Source organism: Chiloscyllium plagiosum, unplaced genomic scaffold (assembly GCF_037043375.1).
Source record: "Chiloscyllium plagiosum isolate Xiang-an unplaced genomic scaffold, Cpla_swu_hap1 HiC_scaffold_16, whole genome shotgun sequence".
NCBI classification, from domain to species: domain Eukaryota; kingdom Metazoa; phylum Chordata; class Chondrichthyes; order Orectolobiformes; family Hemiscylliidae; genus Chiloscyllium; species Chiloscyllium plagiosum.
Genome location: NW_028270154.1, coordinates 3,803,623 through 3,821,746, shown reverse-complemented (window position 1 = coordinate 3,821,746; position 18,124 = coordinate 3,803,623). Strand labels below are relative to the sequence as shown.

The following is an 18,124-nucleotide window of genomic DNA, read 5'->3' as shown; positions in this document are numbered from 1 at the left end:
CAGTGAAATGTCAGTTTGTGGTGCAGTGGGTATGGGGAGTCAGTGAGGTCTGCAGATGCTGGAGATCAGAGTCGAGAGTATGGTGCTGGAAAAGCACATCAGGTAAGGCTGCATCCGAGGAGCAGGAAAATCGATGTTTGGTGCTGAAGCCCTTCATCAGGATTCATGATGAAGGGCTCTGGCCTGAAACACTGATTTTCCTGCTCCTCGGATGCTGCCTGACCTGCTGTGCTTTTCCAGCACCACACTCTTGACTGGGTATGGGGAGTGTTGAGCCAATGAAAAAAAGTATGGAGTCAGATGTCATGTCACACCTCCAGGAATACGACCAACCAAAACTGGCAACCATAGACCAGTGTATCACCATTCCATTTTCAATTACTGGGAAGTCTGTTTTCTGAGAGTAAAATTCCCTTACAGAGATCATACCTCTCTATCAATGCTTACAGCCTATCCCATGTAACAAACCCCAAATCCACGTCACCACAGAGGGGATAAACCATCACTAGACCTTAAAGTTTTCAATGCACTGTTAGTGAAAGAAAACAAAAATTGAGAGCCAGCTAATTTGAAGAAGTTCTGAGGGACACAGATAAGGCAGAGAGAGAGAAACAAACATTTCCCCTTCATAGAGTGATCACAAATCAGAGAGTACAGCTATAAGGTGAGGAGCTAGGTGCTTAGAGGGGATTTGAGGAAATGTTTTCACCCAGAGAGTGGTGGGTACCAGGGACTCTTCGCTTAAAAAGGATAGAACACTCAAGACTTTGAAGAACTATTTAGATGAGTACTTGAAACACCATGGCACAGAAGACTAAAGGCCAAGACCAAGAAAATGGGATTAGAATACATACAGACTTGATGACCAGCATGGACACAATTGGCCAAAGAGCCTCTTCCCATGCTGTAAAAACTCCAGGACTAAATCAAACAAAAAACAACCACACACAGAATTAACCTGATAAGAGCCAGCTTTTAAGATCAAATTCAGAGGAGAAAAATTACAACGTGCACAACCCTGTGTCCATCTTTAATATGCAACATGAAGAAAGGTAGAAACAGAATAAACAACTAGAGAGATGAATGCAGTGTTAAGATAAGTGAAATAAAATGTGGAAGGACTAATTAAGCTCAGTGGGAGATAATATATTTAAAAGTGTGTTTTTCAATAGTGGGAGACCCTGAGTACCATATTTACTCGTGGACGAGTAATATTTTTGAACAGTTGAAATCCACCCTCTCCTATTGCTGCGCTACCAGAAATCAGCAGGACAGAGACATCTCTTGGAAATCCCACTTCCCAATGTAGCCTGAAGTGAATTCATTTGCAAACAAATAATAACCTTCATGGAGATAGACTTTAAGGACACTGCATTCGTCAAACCAGTCAGAAACAAATGTATACAATTTCATTCATTTCCTGAAAAGGAACAACTACTCAGCAAGAGAATATGCACAGAATTTGTATTAAAATCCTTACATGTCACTCTCTTCTTCATCTTCAGAACAGAATAATCCACCCCAGCTCTTCAGACCTCATCAAACAGATCATCATCACATTCATCAGTAATTGTCACAGTCCACCATATCATTCGACAATAATCACCTTCTGTACACTCAAATACAGCAAGAAGCTGTACATACCTCCCTCAGTGAATATTTGCACTCTTCAGATCATCCAGTAATTTCAATTCTCTCTCCTATGTTCGAAGGTCTTGTTTATTGAGAGACATCCAATAGTTGTAACAAGAGTGATTAAACCACTGGGAATCTTTGGCCTATTACTGATTTAAGACCTTAAGACCTAGGTCATTAAGCCCATCAAGTCTGCTCCACCATTCAATGGGATCTTGGGTGATCTAATAATTTTCAACTCCACTTTCCTACTTTTACCCCATAACTATTGATTAAAATTCTATCAATCTCAGCCTTTTCTGATTAAACTTCATCAACAACATGAGTAACAAGGCGTGATCTGAGCATGTTTCAGATGAGCCGATTACTTTTCTTTATGTGATTCTCCTGCTCAGAAACTCCAAGAATTCCTCAGCTATATTTTCAAGTCACCTTCGTCTATCCACGAGGATGGAATATTTTCTCACTCCCTGTAGTTACTACTTGTGCACCACAGAAGACTCATATTGGACTCAAAACAGTAATTCTGTTTCTCTCGGTAAAGAAGCTGCCAGGCCTGCTGAGTTTCTCTAGCACTTCCTAGTTTTTATTTTCGGTTGCCACAGTATTTTGCTTTTAAGCTACTTTTTGGTATTTTTGAGGGTCTGCAATTGAACATCACCATTGGCTTAAGTTTTATCCCATCAGGTACTTGCAGCAGTACAAATGTAAATCTTCGATTTTTATGGTCATGTGTTTTCAGTAATATTGTTTTCTGTCCAACTTTGCTCACCATTTGACTGGCTGGCACTATAAAATTCATGGAAGTCTCACCCAGGCCAATCTGTGCCCATTCTCTTGTCAATATTTGATCAAAAAATTCTGAAATGTGATAAATCTCTCTTCAAGTTATGCAAAGACATGCAAAGCATCCACCCTGTCAAGTCCCTACAGGATCATCAGGAAGATACAAATACACAAATCAGAAGCAGGATTCGTCCATTTGACCCCTTGAACTGCTCCATCATACAATCAAATTATTACTGATCTCAAATCCACATTCCTGCTGACCCAGATAATCTTTCAATCCCCCACCTCCCACTCGACTTTAAAAATATTCCCGAATTCTGCTCCCACCAGGACGAGAGTTCCAAAGACTCAAAAAGAAAGGTTTTACCTCATCTCTGTAGAAAACAGGCAACCCCTGATTTTTCAATAGTGATCTCTAGTCATTATTCTCCCCCAAGAGGAAATATCCTTTCCTCATACACCCTCAGGATTTTAGACATTTCAATTAAATCATCCCACATTCTTCTAAACTCTGACAATTCAGGTCGTCAATCTGTTCTACAATAGAGAACTTCATCATCTTAAGAATCCAGTGAACCCTCTGTGAACTACTTCCAATGCGATTGCATCTTTTCTCAAGTAAGGAGATCAAGTATTAATGTAAGTTCTTTCTATCAAATTATAAAACACAGACACAGATCTTTAAAAGTGGCAGTGCAAACAGGTAAAGCCATGAAAAAGCAAATTGCATCCTTTAATTTGCATCGAGAGGCAAAGAACATAACAGCAATTGGAGTCCAAGGGATTGACGGGGCAGAGGGAGTATGGTGATGAGATCAACTAAAAGTCAAAAATCAGACAGTTGGGGTAAAAAAATGGTCAGTTGGTACACTTATCTCTCAGGGTGTCAATATCAGGATCACTGCTCTTTTTGCCGTTGATGTCATAGGGAGAGTTTAATATCTCGGAGAGTCGGAGACAAAATGTGAACAATCCAACAATTGAACAAGGTTTACCACAGAAAGACTGAATGTGTCATTGAGGGAGCAGGCAATATATTGAATAAGAAAATAAAGTTTGAAAATAATGGAGTTGGGAGATAGAGAAACATGGTAAAATGCAGCTTAAATAGACATTTAAAATCAGCTTTTAAAAGAGAAACATTGTACATACTGCTAACAGCCAGGTCTGCTTTCAGAAAAACAAACATCCAGAGGACACCTGGGGGAATTAAGGGTTACAGGGAAAGGGCAGGAAAGTGGATATTAGGAATGTCGGATCAGCCACGATTCTGTTGAATGACGAACCAGGCTCAAGGGACCAAATGGTTTACTCCTGTTCCTATATTAAAACAAAAACACTACACTATTCCTGGAAATAAAGATCTGGCTGTACAATGTTTTAACAATCTAATTTCAAGGCGCTGTGACTCATCAATGATACAGAACCATCAAAGAAGGAAATGAGGCTGTTACTAAACCAAATAAGATGGTCATAGGGTGAACTATGTTCAGTTCTGCACAGCTCTGGAAGGGGATATTGGCCTTCGAGACGGTACAGCATGTGTTCACCAGAATGAAACCAGGACATAAAAAAAAGTTAAGTTATGAAGACGCGCTATATCCCTCAAAAGAGATGGATCAGGTTGAGATCGGGGACGTGCAGTGCAGAAGCGGCTTCAATAACAACTTACAGAAAAGAAACTGGCTAAGTATTTGAAAGAGACAGTTGGGAATGGGCAAAGAGGAATGGGATTTATTAGCCCGCTCTGTCAAAAACTGACAACGATGCAATGGGTCTAATAGCGTCTTAACGAGTGGTCCTATTGCATAGATATCCAGGACACAGATGGCATTATCAACTCATTAAGAAAACAACGATCCATTGTCATTATCTTTTTGAAACCCAACCAAATTTCTGCCGCCTGTGTTCTGCTAAAATCAATAGGCTTTAATTCCAATAAATAATTCACTGATGTATTAAAGCAAACCAGCTTCCTCATCACCCTCCCCAGTGCCAGCCTCCAGCTGATGATATTTGAATCTTATGACTGAAACGTCTCTTGAGGAGCTTCACATCAGACCTGAACATTGCTTTAACAGAATGAAATGACTCACTAGTTCATTATGTTTTTGGAAGTATTTGCAGCTCATGGAATGGAACATTTCACAGCAATGACTGACTCCTCAGTCAAATTCAGATTGAGAACCGAATCTCAGTTACAGCTGTCTTTCTGGTGAGGTTGCTACAAGCAGGCTCAGAGATGGTCAAAGAAACAGAGCTCAGAAGCAGTAACAGGCCATTCGACCCCTTGAGCCAGCTCCTTCATTCAATATAATCATGGTTGAGCATCCAACTCAGTCCCCTGTTCCCGCTTTCTCTCCATCCCTTTGATCCATTTAAAAGCCACATTTAATTAACCATGGAGAGCAGGTTCGAGGTTCCTTGAAAGTGGAGTCGCAGGTAGATAGGATCGTGAAGTAGGCATTTAGTATGCTTGCCTTTATTGGTCGGAGCATAGAGTACAGGAGTTAGGAGGTCAAGTTGTGGCTGTACAGGACATTGGTTAGGAATACTGTGTGCAATTCTGGTCTCCCTGCTAAAGGAAGGAGGTTGTGAAACTTGAAAGGGTTCAGAATAGATCGACAAGGATGTTGCCAGGGTTGGAAGATTTGAGCTACAGGGAGAGGCTGAACAGGCTGGGGCTGTTTTCCCTGGAGCTTCGGAGACGGAGGGGTGGCCTTATAAAGGTTTATAAAATTATGAGGGACATGGATAGGATAAATAGACAAGGTCTTTTCCCCAGGGTGGGCAAGTCAAGAACTAGAGAGCATAGTTTTAGGGTGAGAGGGGAAAGATTTAAAAGGGACCTAAGGGGCAACTTTATCACACAGAAGGTTGTGTGTGTATGAATGAACTGCAACATGACGTGGTGGAGGCTGGTACAATTACAGCATTTAAAAAGCATCTGGCTAGATATATGAATAAGAAGGATTGAGAGGGATATGGGCCAAATGGGATTAGATTTATCTGGGCTATCTGGTCGGCATGGATGAGTTGGACTGAAGGGTCTGTTTCTGCACTGTACGTCTTTATGATTCTAAGTATTTATAATACTTTTGTTCTCAACCACTTCCTATGACAGAGAATTCCACAGCCTCCCCACTCTCTGGATGAAGACATTTTTCCTCATCTCTGTCCCGAATGGTCTACCTCGCAAATGTAGAATGTGACCCCTAGTTCTGGAATCCCCAGGCATGGCGATCATCTTGTTTTACCCTATATGTTCTGTTAAAGTTGATAGGTTTCTATGAGATCCTGAACAGATTGAGAGTTGAGCTCAAAAATGCACAGCAGATCAAGCAGCATCAGAGGAGGAAGGGAGTCGATGTTTCAGGTGGGAGGCAGTTCCGATGAAAGGTTCCAGTCTGAAATGTCGACCCTCCAGCTCCTCTAATGCTGATTGACCTGTGTGCTTTTTCCAGCTCAACTCTTGATCCACTCTGGCTCTCTAGCATCTGCAGGTCTCACTATCTCCAAGTTTAATGAGATTCCCTCTTCTTTCTTCCAAACCCCAGTGAATATGATCTTTAGCAATCCAGTATCTCTTCATTTGCCATTCCAGGGATTAGTCCATCAATATCTAATCTCTTCTCACATTCCATCTCTCCTTGCTACTTGAGTGCAGGCAATGGATGAGTGGGTTGTCCTCCTGGTCCTGAGTCAGAAGCTTTGAGTTCCAGCTGAGATAGTTCCTGGGGCTGCTCCACTGTTGGAGGGGCTGGGCTTTGCCCTGCAGGTCTTCTCTGTTCCCTTGTGTGGAGGTAACAGCTCACTGGTGGAATTTCAAGGAACTGACATGTGTGCAACAATTGAGCTATTCCTCTGGAACACCATCACCTGGATCTGGTGTGTGCTCAGTGTCAGATTATCACTGGTATTCAGGACAACCTCCTCTCCACTGCATCAGGGTTAAAATTTGACCCGCCCACAGCTCTCAGCTAATCAGAGACTGGAGGGTCTCTATTAGGTGTGTAATGCCTCTAAAGAGAGACTACGGATCACAGAGGAGGCTAGGCCACGGCTGAAAGAATGGGCAAGGAAGGATGTGGCAGGTGCTAGAGCAAGGCAGTAGCTTTAAGAGGCTAAACCCAACCCCTGCCTGATGCTGGGTCTAAGCCCATTTGAAATAGGTGGTGGAGACTTGGGGAGCAGTTATAGACTCCCTTTAGGAAGGCGTCTGATTTGCCTTTTACCCTCAGCTCCCAGCACAATGGGTTCTGAGGCGAGGTGTGGAAACTCCTATTGTTGGTCCTGCCTATCGCCAACCAGCTTAGCATGGGCCTGAATTACCTCTCCCTGGACTGTCTTGCTCATTTCCATACTGGCATCTAAATTAAGACAAACACTGCAGAATCTAATGTAATAATCTCAGGCATTTTCCTGGTGCTGTCACCCAGAGCAGTCTAATAGCTTCCCTTTGATTCTGCTTGCAAGCTTAAACTGCCTAATGCACTGAACATACTGATTACTTCCTCAAGAATTATCTTGGGGCCAGTGCAATAGCTACCAGCACAGTCACAAACAATATCAAATCCTCAAGTGACAGCAAGACTAGCAAAGACCATAAAATATTAAATCACAACACAAGGGGAGAGTTACTGAGCAGCAGAATGCTCTGGGCAGTTCACTCTGGACAGAATGCAGCCTCACCAGCCCACTGACTCAGGCAGCTTCTCTGACATTTCACAGCTCCAGGATTATTTAGCAACTGGAGTGAAAGCAGATTACCCACAGAGCAGACGAGCAATGACACACGGTCTCCCGGTTAAAATCACCTGCGGTATTTAAAGCAAAATGTGACTGTCTGTCGCCAAGACGTCTCTCCAGGACTACTGTCTCCCTCCAGAGTTTGACTCTGCTTCAAGGATGCAGCTCTCACACTGTTATATTGCCTTTTGGCACCACTTTAGACACCTGTGAGCCTCACCTCAGTTGAAAGCACTGTGTCTGCTGGGACCCTTATTCCTCTGTTCTGCTGAGGCAGTTCACAACAGAGAACAATGGAGAAACCTTTCCACGTGGATGAGATGTTCAATCAGAACTGCACACTCTCTCAGATGGGCTAAAACAAAAAGCCTGTTGCTTAAGAAGAGCAGAGCATTCTGCTGCTGTGCTGATTAATAATTATCCCTCAGCAATTCACTGGTCACTGGGTCCATGCAGATACTATAACAATGAGCACACTTCAAACTGACTGAATTGATTGTCAAGCACATTCAAACATCCTGATCTTGTCAAAATAGCGACATAAGTTTCTCAGTTATTAACCCTCTCTGTTCTGGTCAATAGCTGAACTGATCAAGCTCTCTAAACGATGCATTCTAAGAAAGGAAATGGTGTAACATTATACTGTGAAGGCGAAATGCTGATGGAGTTAGATAAAAATGGCTGAGATAAAGATTGAATGGAGCATAACACAGGCAAGGAGCGGCTGAGCTGAAGTTTCTGTCTCAATGCTGAAAGCTCCAGGCAGTCCGCTGAAAGGCATACCCTTTAGAAAACATTCAAACTCTCATACCACGTGATCATGTGCATTTTCACTTATAAAGTGTTAGATATGCTCATGAGTCAATAATCAGGATAAAACCATAAAACAAACTGCCATGTGCAATTCAGCAGGAGTATGTTTGAAGGAGGATTCATCCAGGTTTGTCTGTAATTGCAAATTATAGTCTGAGCTATAGACCAGTATGAGCTTAATAGGTAACATGAATCTGTGATGCTTAATCTGAATCACATACAAATAATACAAGAACATATAATGTGCTGATCAGCGCTAGTGAATTTTCTTATAAGTATGTGGCAGTTGGTTCTTGTTTCACCTTGGTCCTTGGCTCATTAACATATCTAACTCTGAAAGCAGCATGGCGCTTAAAGCAATAAGACAGCACATTCTTACTTCTCAAACACAAAATAAAGGTTTCAACCCATGATACTGAAGTAACTCTCTAAAATTAAACAAGATCCACTGTGCAGCGAGCACTGTGTGTCTTGATGGTCAAAATAGGTTTGAGCAGAGAAACATAAAAATGTTGCTGAATCTAACACCCCTTATGTCTGTCTCACCATTTGACTGTAAACTTAAGCCCGTGTTTGTACCCCTCCTGGGGGGGTGGGATTTCACACCAATTGTGAACCGGTTGATTAAAACTGTTTGAAGTAGAGCCCAGTTTCACAGCTCAACCACCGTTACTACACATGGGAGGTCTCAGTTGTATGAGCTAATGTAGGTGAGTTAGCACAGGGATGATGGGTGAGCAGGGGTCCTGCGAATTATGATACGCGCAGCAGAGGGCTTGGATAAACTGAAGATCACGGAAGCTCAGAGAACTGTCACAGATATGTTGGAATAATCAAATCAACAAAAGTTAAGGCTTTAGTAGCAGATATTTTGAGAAAAGGATAAATGTTGCTGTGAGCTATTTTAAAGACGTGGTAATGCAAAATTTTAGTGACGGCAAGAAGAGGTTTTTCAGAAAGTCATCTCAGGGTCAAGTATGACACAGTGTGAGGAGACTGGTTCAGCAACTGAAGGAGAGGAGGGGAGATCCGTGGGAAATTCAAGTGGAGGAAGAAAAAGCAACAATTTATTTTCTATTAATATGCAGCGCCTGAGACAAGAGGAAGTGAACCAGGACTTTGACACTTGGTTTCAAATGTAGTTTTATAACTTTAAAACAATAGTGCATGGGCTTGAAAGCTGGGGGGAAACAAAACAAGTTAGAACAAAAACCTTGGGAAAGACATGGCTTTGATTGCGTCGAAACCAGTCTAGAGGATCAATCTATCTCATGAATTGACGACTATAGAAATTTGTCAGTGATTGTGTGTGTACACCTGCACTGCAGGAAGTGACAGAGCTGGGAGAGACCAAATCCTTTGCAACAGCTTTGAGTCAAGCAATTGTAATAACTCAGACAAATTGCCAGCTGATTGAGAAAAGGAAACATTTCCTTCGAGACACCTGCTCTTTTGTTATGAAGTTTCTTTAAAATCAAGGATCTTTATTTCCATTTTTGGGGACACTTGCAGACACAGATCTTGATCTATTTATTCATGCGTGGACACGTAAAACTTTCTTTAAACTGGTGTACAAGTATATGGTACATAGAAATTAGTAAAGCATGGGCTCCAGCAATCTCACTATTTTTTTCTAAAACAGTCATTTTGGTTGACTTTTGGACAATGCTGAGCAAATGTTTAAAAAGTCAACAAGATTTTAATTTTGTAAAGGATACAAATCTAAGCTTTTCCTCCACTGTTTTCGTTGTTTCTGCTGTCCTCTCTCCCACCTTCTCCCTGATTACTGCCGTTTCTCCGATATCACAGCAAAGCCTCTAGCTTCCACTTGGAAATTCGAGACTTCACCAGCACCAGATTCTCCTGACAGCCCAGTGTTCCAGAGAATCGAGCTCAAAGCCCTTGTCTCCAAATCCCTATAGGGTTCTCAACCCTCTACCATTTCCTTGGAGTATCCTGGAATGAGAGATTAATTTTCCAGAAACTGCAGCGATAGCACAAGGGATAACTTACAGGGACATATTTAAATGGAGGTTTTATTTTTCCACATTTACTTTCATCTCCTTTGCTTACTCTCCAGTCAGAATTATGCATGCCCCTGTGATAAACGTGTGCAGTAATCATTTTCAGAGCACACTTTATCTGCATCCTTGTGACCCTGGTGCTCACTGATTAAACCACCTTCACCTTACATAACTGGAAACTTGTCAGAGGACCTGGTAATGCTTTGATTTGATAGTGGTAATGTCATTGACCAAGTAATCCAAGGTTAACATTGTGGAGTGCTGGCACCAAATCCCACCACAACAGTTAGAGGAATTTATGTCTAATTAATAAATCTGGAATATTAAAACTCGCCTCAGGAAGTCTGCTACTCTTCCCTGGTCTGTCTTATATGTAGCTCCCAACAGCACGTGGTTGGCTCTGAAATAATCTGCTCATCCCTAGGTCTTTAGGGATGGTGACAAATGCTACATGTAGTTAGCAATTTCTACATCCCATTCCGAAATAATAGCCTCACTGCCTCACCCCTTACCTTTACTAACCTTCCACCCCAGTACCCTTCCATCAGTCTGCACTCCAGCTCCTTTCTCAGAGCAGGAGGAGGCAGGGCTGCTGGGGCGAGGAAATGAACATTTGGTGAGATTCCTGACCCTGATCATAACCGAGTAAATGTGAGCAGGTGGAAACAAGGTAAAGCTCAGCTCTGACACTATGAGTAGCCCCTCGCTATTGTTATCACACACAGTAGGAAATAACCCGGACCAGGTGCCAGGGAAGAATTGGTGGCCTTAGCTAGGAGGAAAAGTTGGCAAAATAAAAATCAGTTGGTGAAAACAAAAAGTCAAGTCATGACTTTGTGCACAGGTGGGATGAACTTATTGCCTCAGTTGAACACTTAGGCAATCATAGAATCCCTACGATGCAGAAAGAGGCCATTCAGCCCATTATGTCTGTGCCAACCCTCCTAAGAGCATTTCATTCTAGCCTCACAACCTTTCATTCCCATGGATACTTAACTTAGCCTGCACATTCCTGGGCATGATGGGGCAAAACAGCATGCTTATCTTTAATGAAGTATTTGGAGCTAAACAGCCCAGAGCTCTGTTTCACTGTCAGTCACGGTGGTCTGTGATGTGGAAAGATGAAACATGCATTACCATTCTCCGGGTGCTCCATTTCTCCAATGCTGCCGTCAGGTGTGGTGCGTTCGTAGTGGTCCTCAGGCAGGGTAAGGGGTCCCAGACGTGGCCCTGAAGATGATTTGCTGCTTGGGGTTTCTGACTCTTCAAGCCCACTGTCATAGTAACTGTGCTGGTTTGGGTCTTGCAGATCCTGGGACTGATTGGCTGTGGAGAAGGTCACTCTTCTGTGGGGAAGCTGAAGAGGAAACACAAAGGAAGAAAGATTAACAGTGGGTATTGACAGCTTCCTCACAGAAACACAGAATCACGCATTGTTACATCAATGTTACTCCATAACTCTCTGAGGGACAGTGTTCCTGACATTCCTTATCATCTGGAAGAATAAATCTCTTTGCATCCCAGTTTTCAATGAGTGTCAACTATGACCCTCATTTGAAATTCTGTCACTAGTGGAAACATCATCTCACCATCTGTCCTGTTAAGCTCCCTTAGAATCTTATGCAGGCAGTCCCCGGGTCACAGATGGGTTCCATTCTTGCATTTGGTTCTTAAGTTGGTTTGTACACAAATTAGAACACAACACAACCAATTTTAAAAAGCCATTCATAAGTACAAGAAATGCTCTTAAGTTGGCTCTTTAAAAGTACACCCCTGTATAGGATTATATTCATAAATATGAATATTCAATAGTCAGTGGTTTGTTCCAATGACATTACCCCAGGGAAAGAATCATCTCCATTCTGAATTTCAGAAATACACTCCATGGACAAACTGGAAAAGGTATAAAATTCCTTCTCTCTTTCTGTGGGATTTATACCTACTGATCTTGTCCCAACTACACAAGCAGTTCTTTGAGTTGTAAGACCAGACCATCACGCAAGCCAACTTCCAATCTGTGGACTCCATTTATACTTCTCGTTGCCATAGAAAGGCTGCCAACACTATCAAAGACCCCTCCCACAACCTGTCCTACAACTGCCTCCACCAGGAGAACACACAGAAGCTTGAACACACACACACTAACAGGTTGAAGAACAGCTTCTTCCCTGCCATTATTAGACCACTGAACGGACCTTTCTAAGTTCAAATCTAAAGTTGTCCTTGCTTTTGTGCACCTTCTGTGCTGATGTAACCTTGCATGCCTCACTCTGAGCACCCTATGATCTGTCTGTCTTGTCGTTGTCTGTTATACACTGCCTGTACTGCTTGCAAAACAAAGCTTTTCACTGGATTTAAGTACATGTGACTACAATAAATCAAATCAAACAATGACATATTGATATGAAAGTCTTAGCTACTCTCAGGGAAAGTGAATTGTCTTTAAACTGCTGGTTTGAACTATATTGCCCACATTTACAAACATTATAGACATTTCGGCCCATCAAGTCTGCTCCATCATTTAATAAGATTAATGTTTATCTGATTATAATCACAAGTCTGCAATCCTTCCCATCTCTGATAACTTTCAGTGCATTGTTTAACAAGAATATACATAGTTCTTCTGAAAACATACTTATTGTTTCCATTGCCTTTTGAGAAAGATTGTCAAGTATTGGAAATACCGATCTGGCTCATGAACGTCCTTTAGGGATGGAAATTTGCCATTTTTACCTGGTCTGGCCTACATGTGACTCCAGACCCACGGCAATGTGGTTGACTGCTAACTGCTCTCAGGCAATTAGGGATGGGCAATAAATGCTGGCCTGGCCAGTGATGCTCACATTCAAGAGTGAATTTTCAAAAAATCATTCCAAAGATCCATGACACTCTATGAAAAGGACAATGGCTTCATCTCTGTTTTACATGGTCATCCTCTTATTACTTAATAGTATTATACTCCCCCACAATAACAGGAAACATCCTCTCCACACAGGGACATAGGAACAGAAGTTGGCCATTCAGTCCATCAAGCCTGCCCTGCTATTCAATATAATCATGACTGATCATAAATTTCAATGTGTTTTACTCACTCCATCACATAATCCTGCAACACACCTCGGAAACAGAAACCTATCAATCTCTCAGAAAGCTATCATCTACCTTTCAAAATCCTTCAGGACCTTCTTTCAAATAATTAAAAGAAAACAGAAAGTGCTGGAAACATTCAGTTGGTTGGGCAGCGTTGTGGACTGAGAAACATGGATAACTGTGCTTCAGATCAATACGTTTTCATCCCAATCAGGAAAGGAGAGGCTTTCAGCAAACAGAGAGATAGGAAAATAGCAAAGGGAGGGGGAAGTCAGCAGCAGGATGGACAACACGGCAGTTTCAATGACAAAAAGGGGTGATGGCGTAAGGCAGGAAGAGATGGTAAGTAGATAAGTGGGGTTGTGAGTCTTTGGAACTCCTTGCCACAGTGAGCTATGGGGGGGAGGGCAGGGTCCTTGTGTAGATTTAAGGGTGTGATAGGAAGAACCTTGATCAATCAGGGAATCAAGGGCTGCAGGGAAAGACAGGAATGCAGGTGTGAAGAATGTCAGATCAGCAATGCTCCTATTGAATGCTGGAACAGGATTGAGGGGCCGAATAGCCTACTCTTGTTCTGGCTTATGGTTTTATGAATCTTGATCTGCTGAGTATTTCCAGCATCTTGTGTCTTTATTTCAGACTATCAGCAAACACTTTTTTTTTGCATTGTTATTATGGTTTCTAAGATAGGAAAGTATGACTAAAAAAAAGTGCCAAGGAAGGGGTTATTAAGAGAACTGACCAAATGTTTAATCACAAAAGAGAGGTTTTAAGGAGCATAAGAACGGAACAATGCACGGTGTTGACGTAATTAAACTTTGTCCAGTTAAATCCTTACTGACTGTGTCGCTTCAATGAATAAGCTTTGCTGAAATGACACTGGGTGTACATTCATTGACACGTAAGCAGTAACACCACACTAAATAATTTCTTTAATGATCCAAATGCTATTTTAGCTCAAAGCTTCAGGTGGATGTGGCTAGTGCCCTCGAATCTAGCGCAGTCTCACAACAACAGAATGCCAGGCTGTGAAATGTGCTGCTTGTTAATTTTCACAACAGAAAAATCAGGGGGTGTATAAATCGAGGGAAGTGAATCTTCCAGTCATTCTCACTGAGACAGAATGACAGCTGAGACCCTGCTGTTTTGGAGCAATGAAGATAAGCTTTCCTCACTAAATCTGACCCGCAACATAGCAACCAAATTGATATACAAAATCCAGATTGTCGGGAGCTACCTATAAATTCTCTCTGCTGAAGCCTCTTTGATTGACCAGTATTTCACAAACCTGTTCAGTTTTTATGAGAAATATGTCGACAACAAACTAGCATTTGTATTGCGTTTCAGGCGTGGTCAAAATGCTCCAAATTTCATCCTATCAGCATGATCAAACAAGGGGGCATTAAGACCTATCACCAAAAAGAAATTGGCTTGAAAGGAGCCTGTTGAGGTGGGAAGCAGATTGGCAAATCCAGAGCTTAGGAAACATAGGAAATAGGAGTAGGGGTCGGAGTAGGCCATGAACTGTGGAATGGTTTACAATGACGATGCTAGAAATAGATATGAGAAGTCACATTATAACTGATAGATATGGCTATTGAGGGTCAAGAGATCAGAACATGGGGGCTATCAGCCTGAACTCCTTCAGGACCTGTCCCCACTTGTAAAATTTGGCCAAATGGATTGCCAATAATTAAGTAAAAATAGACCAAAATGCCAACGACAAATCAATTAGGAAGGTATCCAGCATTGTCCAGTCGGGAGCAGCACTCCCACTGGGAGAATCAGGCATCTACCTTGGACACCATGATTCAGGAGCTGACAGAAAACTACCCATTTAATCAAAACAAGAAAAGCCTAACAGACATCCAGCTTTTTAAACAAATCAGTCCCGTAATTGTTTATCAAGAAACTCCAAAACCTATCATCATTCAGCCTCTGCCAAACTGCAAGATCACATCAAACCCAAAGCCTTCCAATCGATTCCTGACCTCCCTCACTGGGAATAAATCTGGGAGGATTCAGATTGCCTGGGAATTTGGCCAGATGCTGTCGGATGTGAGGAGTTGAATGTCATTGAGGGATTGAACACAAACATGGAAACACTGAAAGTAGGAGTGGGAGTAGGCCATTCAGCCTTCGAGCCTGCTCCACCATTCACTATGATTATGGCTGATCCTCTATAGCATATTCTTGTTTTTATTCCCATTCCCCACGTGGCCTTGAAATGTGTCAAAAACTGTGTCTATCTCTTTCTTGAACAACAAGAAAGTTTATTTTTGCAAAATTACTCGTTATTTTGGTTAATGTCAGTGACAATTAGCTGAAGAGTATAAGCCAAATGCCCCTCATTTTTCGGTGTTCACACAGCAGGGAACTGGAGAGGCCAGTGAGGAGTTAGTGAATCTTCACATTGTACCCAACTTGAAACAATAACTCTGTTCCTCCTGTTCCCCCCAACATCCCCCCCACTCCCATGCCAGATCTGCTGAGTTTCTCCAACACTTCCTGCTCTTATGTCAAATGTCCAGCATCCACTGTGTTTTGCACTTGCATCCCCACGTTAACCTGCTTCCTAAGCCTTCGGGATTCTTACAGTCATACAGCACACAAAAGGCCATTCAGCCCACTGAGGCTGTGCTGACCTATCTACACTAATCCCACTTGACTGTACTGACTTTTCCTGACCCAGGGAAAAGGGAGTTCACTGCTGAACGGGCGGAGTGCTTATTTCACTGAACGAGTAAACCATAAACCTGGAATCATGATGTAGAGGAACACTGAGTCAAAACATCATTAGCAGATTAAAAATTTGAAATCAGTTCAAAGAAATAAATTGGAAATTAAAGACTCACTGGTCTAAGTAATGACAACCTGATTGGATGAATATTTTCTTTCTGATCTTTATATGTTGCCAGATTCGTCACCAAAATGCAGTTGGTTTGTAAAGTGCTCTTTAGGAAAGAAAACCATAATCTTGATGTTGTATTGCCCTATTCACTACAACAGTCCTGCATCAACATGGTTGACTCTTGACGCTGGATCTGTGCAAAGGAAGCAAGAGTGATGTGAGAAGAGAACGTTTTCACCACAGAATAGTTAGGGTCTGGAATGCACCATCTGGAAATGTGGTTTGGTTGAGGCATTCAAGAGGACATGGATGGTTTATTTTGGATTATCGTGCTGTGTAGGGGCACGGAGAACAGGCAGCAGATCTGAGCGAGGGGCCAACTGGCCTCCTTCTGCACTGTAATAATTCTGTGATCTGGAAACCATTCCACTGTATTTGTTGAACTCACTATCACCTTTGTGTAGGCAGTTGGTGGCAGGACAATAAAATGTTAGCCATGACAGCTCAACCCCCATCTCAAGAATGTCTTAAAGTACACATAGTTGTTAGTCTGCTCATGGGAAGACGTGACTCAGCTGCACCGCCACAGCCAGGTGTAGTCTCCTTGTGAAGCAGATCAGTAAAGACAAGGTGACGTGTGGTCATTGTGACCCAAGACCAATATTTCAATCCTGTGTGACTGTCTCAGCTAGCAAGATCAAGTATTCTGTCTGATATTGGGAACTTCAATCTTCACACTCAGGGCTAATCTTGTTGGATTGGCTCCACTTCACTAACAGTTAGATCAAAACTCCCTTCACTGTACAGGAGACAGGGGCACATCTGCACTGGGGGAAATAAACTTAATGGAATAACGTCTCCTCTCTCACATTTTAGTGGTGACAGCTGGTGACACCAAGTTGACATCTCTGGCCTTCAAAGGCTGGAGGTGAGGACAATTAAAGTGTCAGCAGTGTATATATTCAGCAGTAATTAGCAGACACCCTTCCATCAATATAGAACAAAGGTAAATGACTCATACTGGAGACAAATAGACTAGAAGTGCCAGATAATTATTTAATATGTACAGGATGCAGCAGAAGAGCAGATTTGCCGAGTCCTGTTCAATATCCTGCCAATCAAGCATCAATTAAAGCTCAACCTTCCTGTCCTAAGATGTTGAACCTGCACTCAGAAACCTTGCATTTCATCAGCTAATGCAGCGTTCGTTCCATTTATCTGAAGGGTCAGGATCCTCGTCATAACATGTGGATGTTTCACGGGAAAAATCACATTAATGTTTCCCTTCTTCTAATCGACTCATTGCCCAGACTTCATTTGAAACCATTTAAGAGTTGGTTGATTGCTACTTATCTTCTGAAGACAAAGCTTGAGGTTTCGAATGACTAAGTGCTACAGGCTGAGTGGATTCTGTGATGAAAGAGGGCAAGGCAGCCACAATTCTGAGTGCTTGCCCTCTCACCCGACACACATAAGCAAACTTGTTGAAGATATTATGTATTGGAGAAAAGGGTGACAGGACCAGGAATCCCTCTCAAAGAGACAAACGCTAGGTGGAAGCGAGGCCTGTCACATTGAAATTTTCTGTCATGACAGATGTAGGGAATATCCACAACAGGCTAACATTGACTTACATCGAGTCATAGAGGCGTAGTGTTGTACAGCATGGAAACAAACCCTTCTGTCTAACTCGTCCATGCTGACCAGATATCCTAATCTAATCTCGTTGCATTTGCCAGCATTTGGCCCATATCCATCTAAACCCTTCCTATTCAGAGACCCATCCAAATGCCTTTTCAATGCTGTAATTGTACCAGCCTCCACCACTTCCTCTGGCAGCTCATTCCATACATGCACTACCCTCTGTGTGAAAAAGTTGCCCATTAGATCCCTTTTAAATCTTTCCCCTCTCTCACCCTAAACCTATGCCCTCTAGTTTTGGACTTTCCCACCCTGGGGAAAAGGCCATGTCTATTTATCCTATCCATGTCCTTCATGATTTTGTAAACCTCTACAAACCTCAGCCTCCGACGCTCCAGGGAAAACAGCCCCAGCCTGTTCAGCCTCTCCCTTTCACTCAAACCCTCCAATCCTGGCAACATCCTTGTAAATCTTTTCTGAACCCTTTCAAGTTACACAACATCCTTCCTATAGCTAGGAGACCAGAATTGCA

General features: G+C 42.4%; 1 protein-coding gene across 4 annotated transcripts in view; it reads right to left on the bottom strand.

The window, feature by feature from the left end:
* LOC122556417 (protocadherin-1-like) overlaps positions 1 to 18,124 on the bottom strand; it is a 370,067-nt gene that overhangs the window by 98,606 nt on the left and 253,337 nt on the right. For all 4 annotated transcript variants that reach the window (XR_006313530.2, XM_043703030.2, XM_043703029.2 and 1 more), the window contains exon 3: positions 11,148 to 11,367. Coding sequence is in view for 3 of the 4 variants with exons in the window: in XM_043703030.2 (XP_043558965.1) it covers positions 11,148 to 11,367 (220 nt within the window). In the remaining variant the exon portion in view is untranslated. The remainder of the gene's footprint in view (positions 1 to 11,147; positions 11,368 to 18,124) is intronic.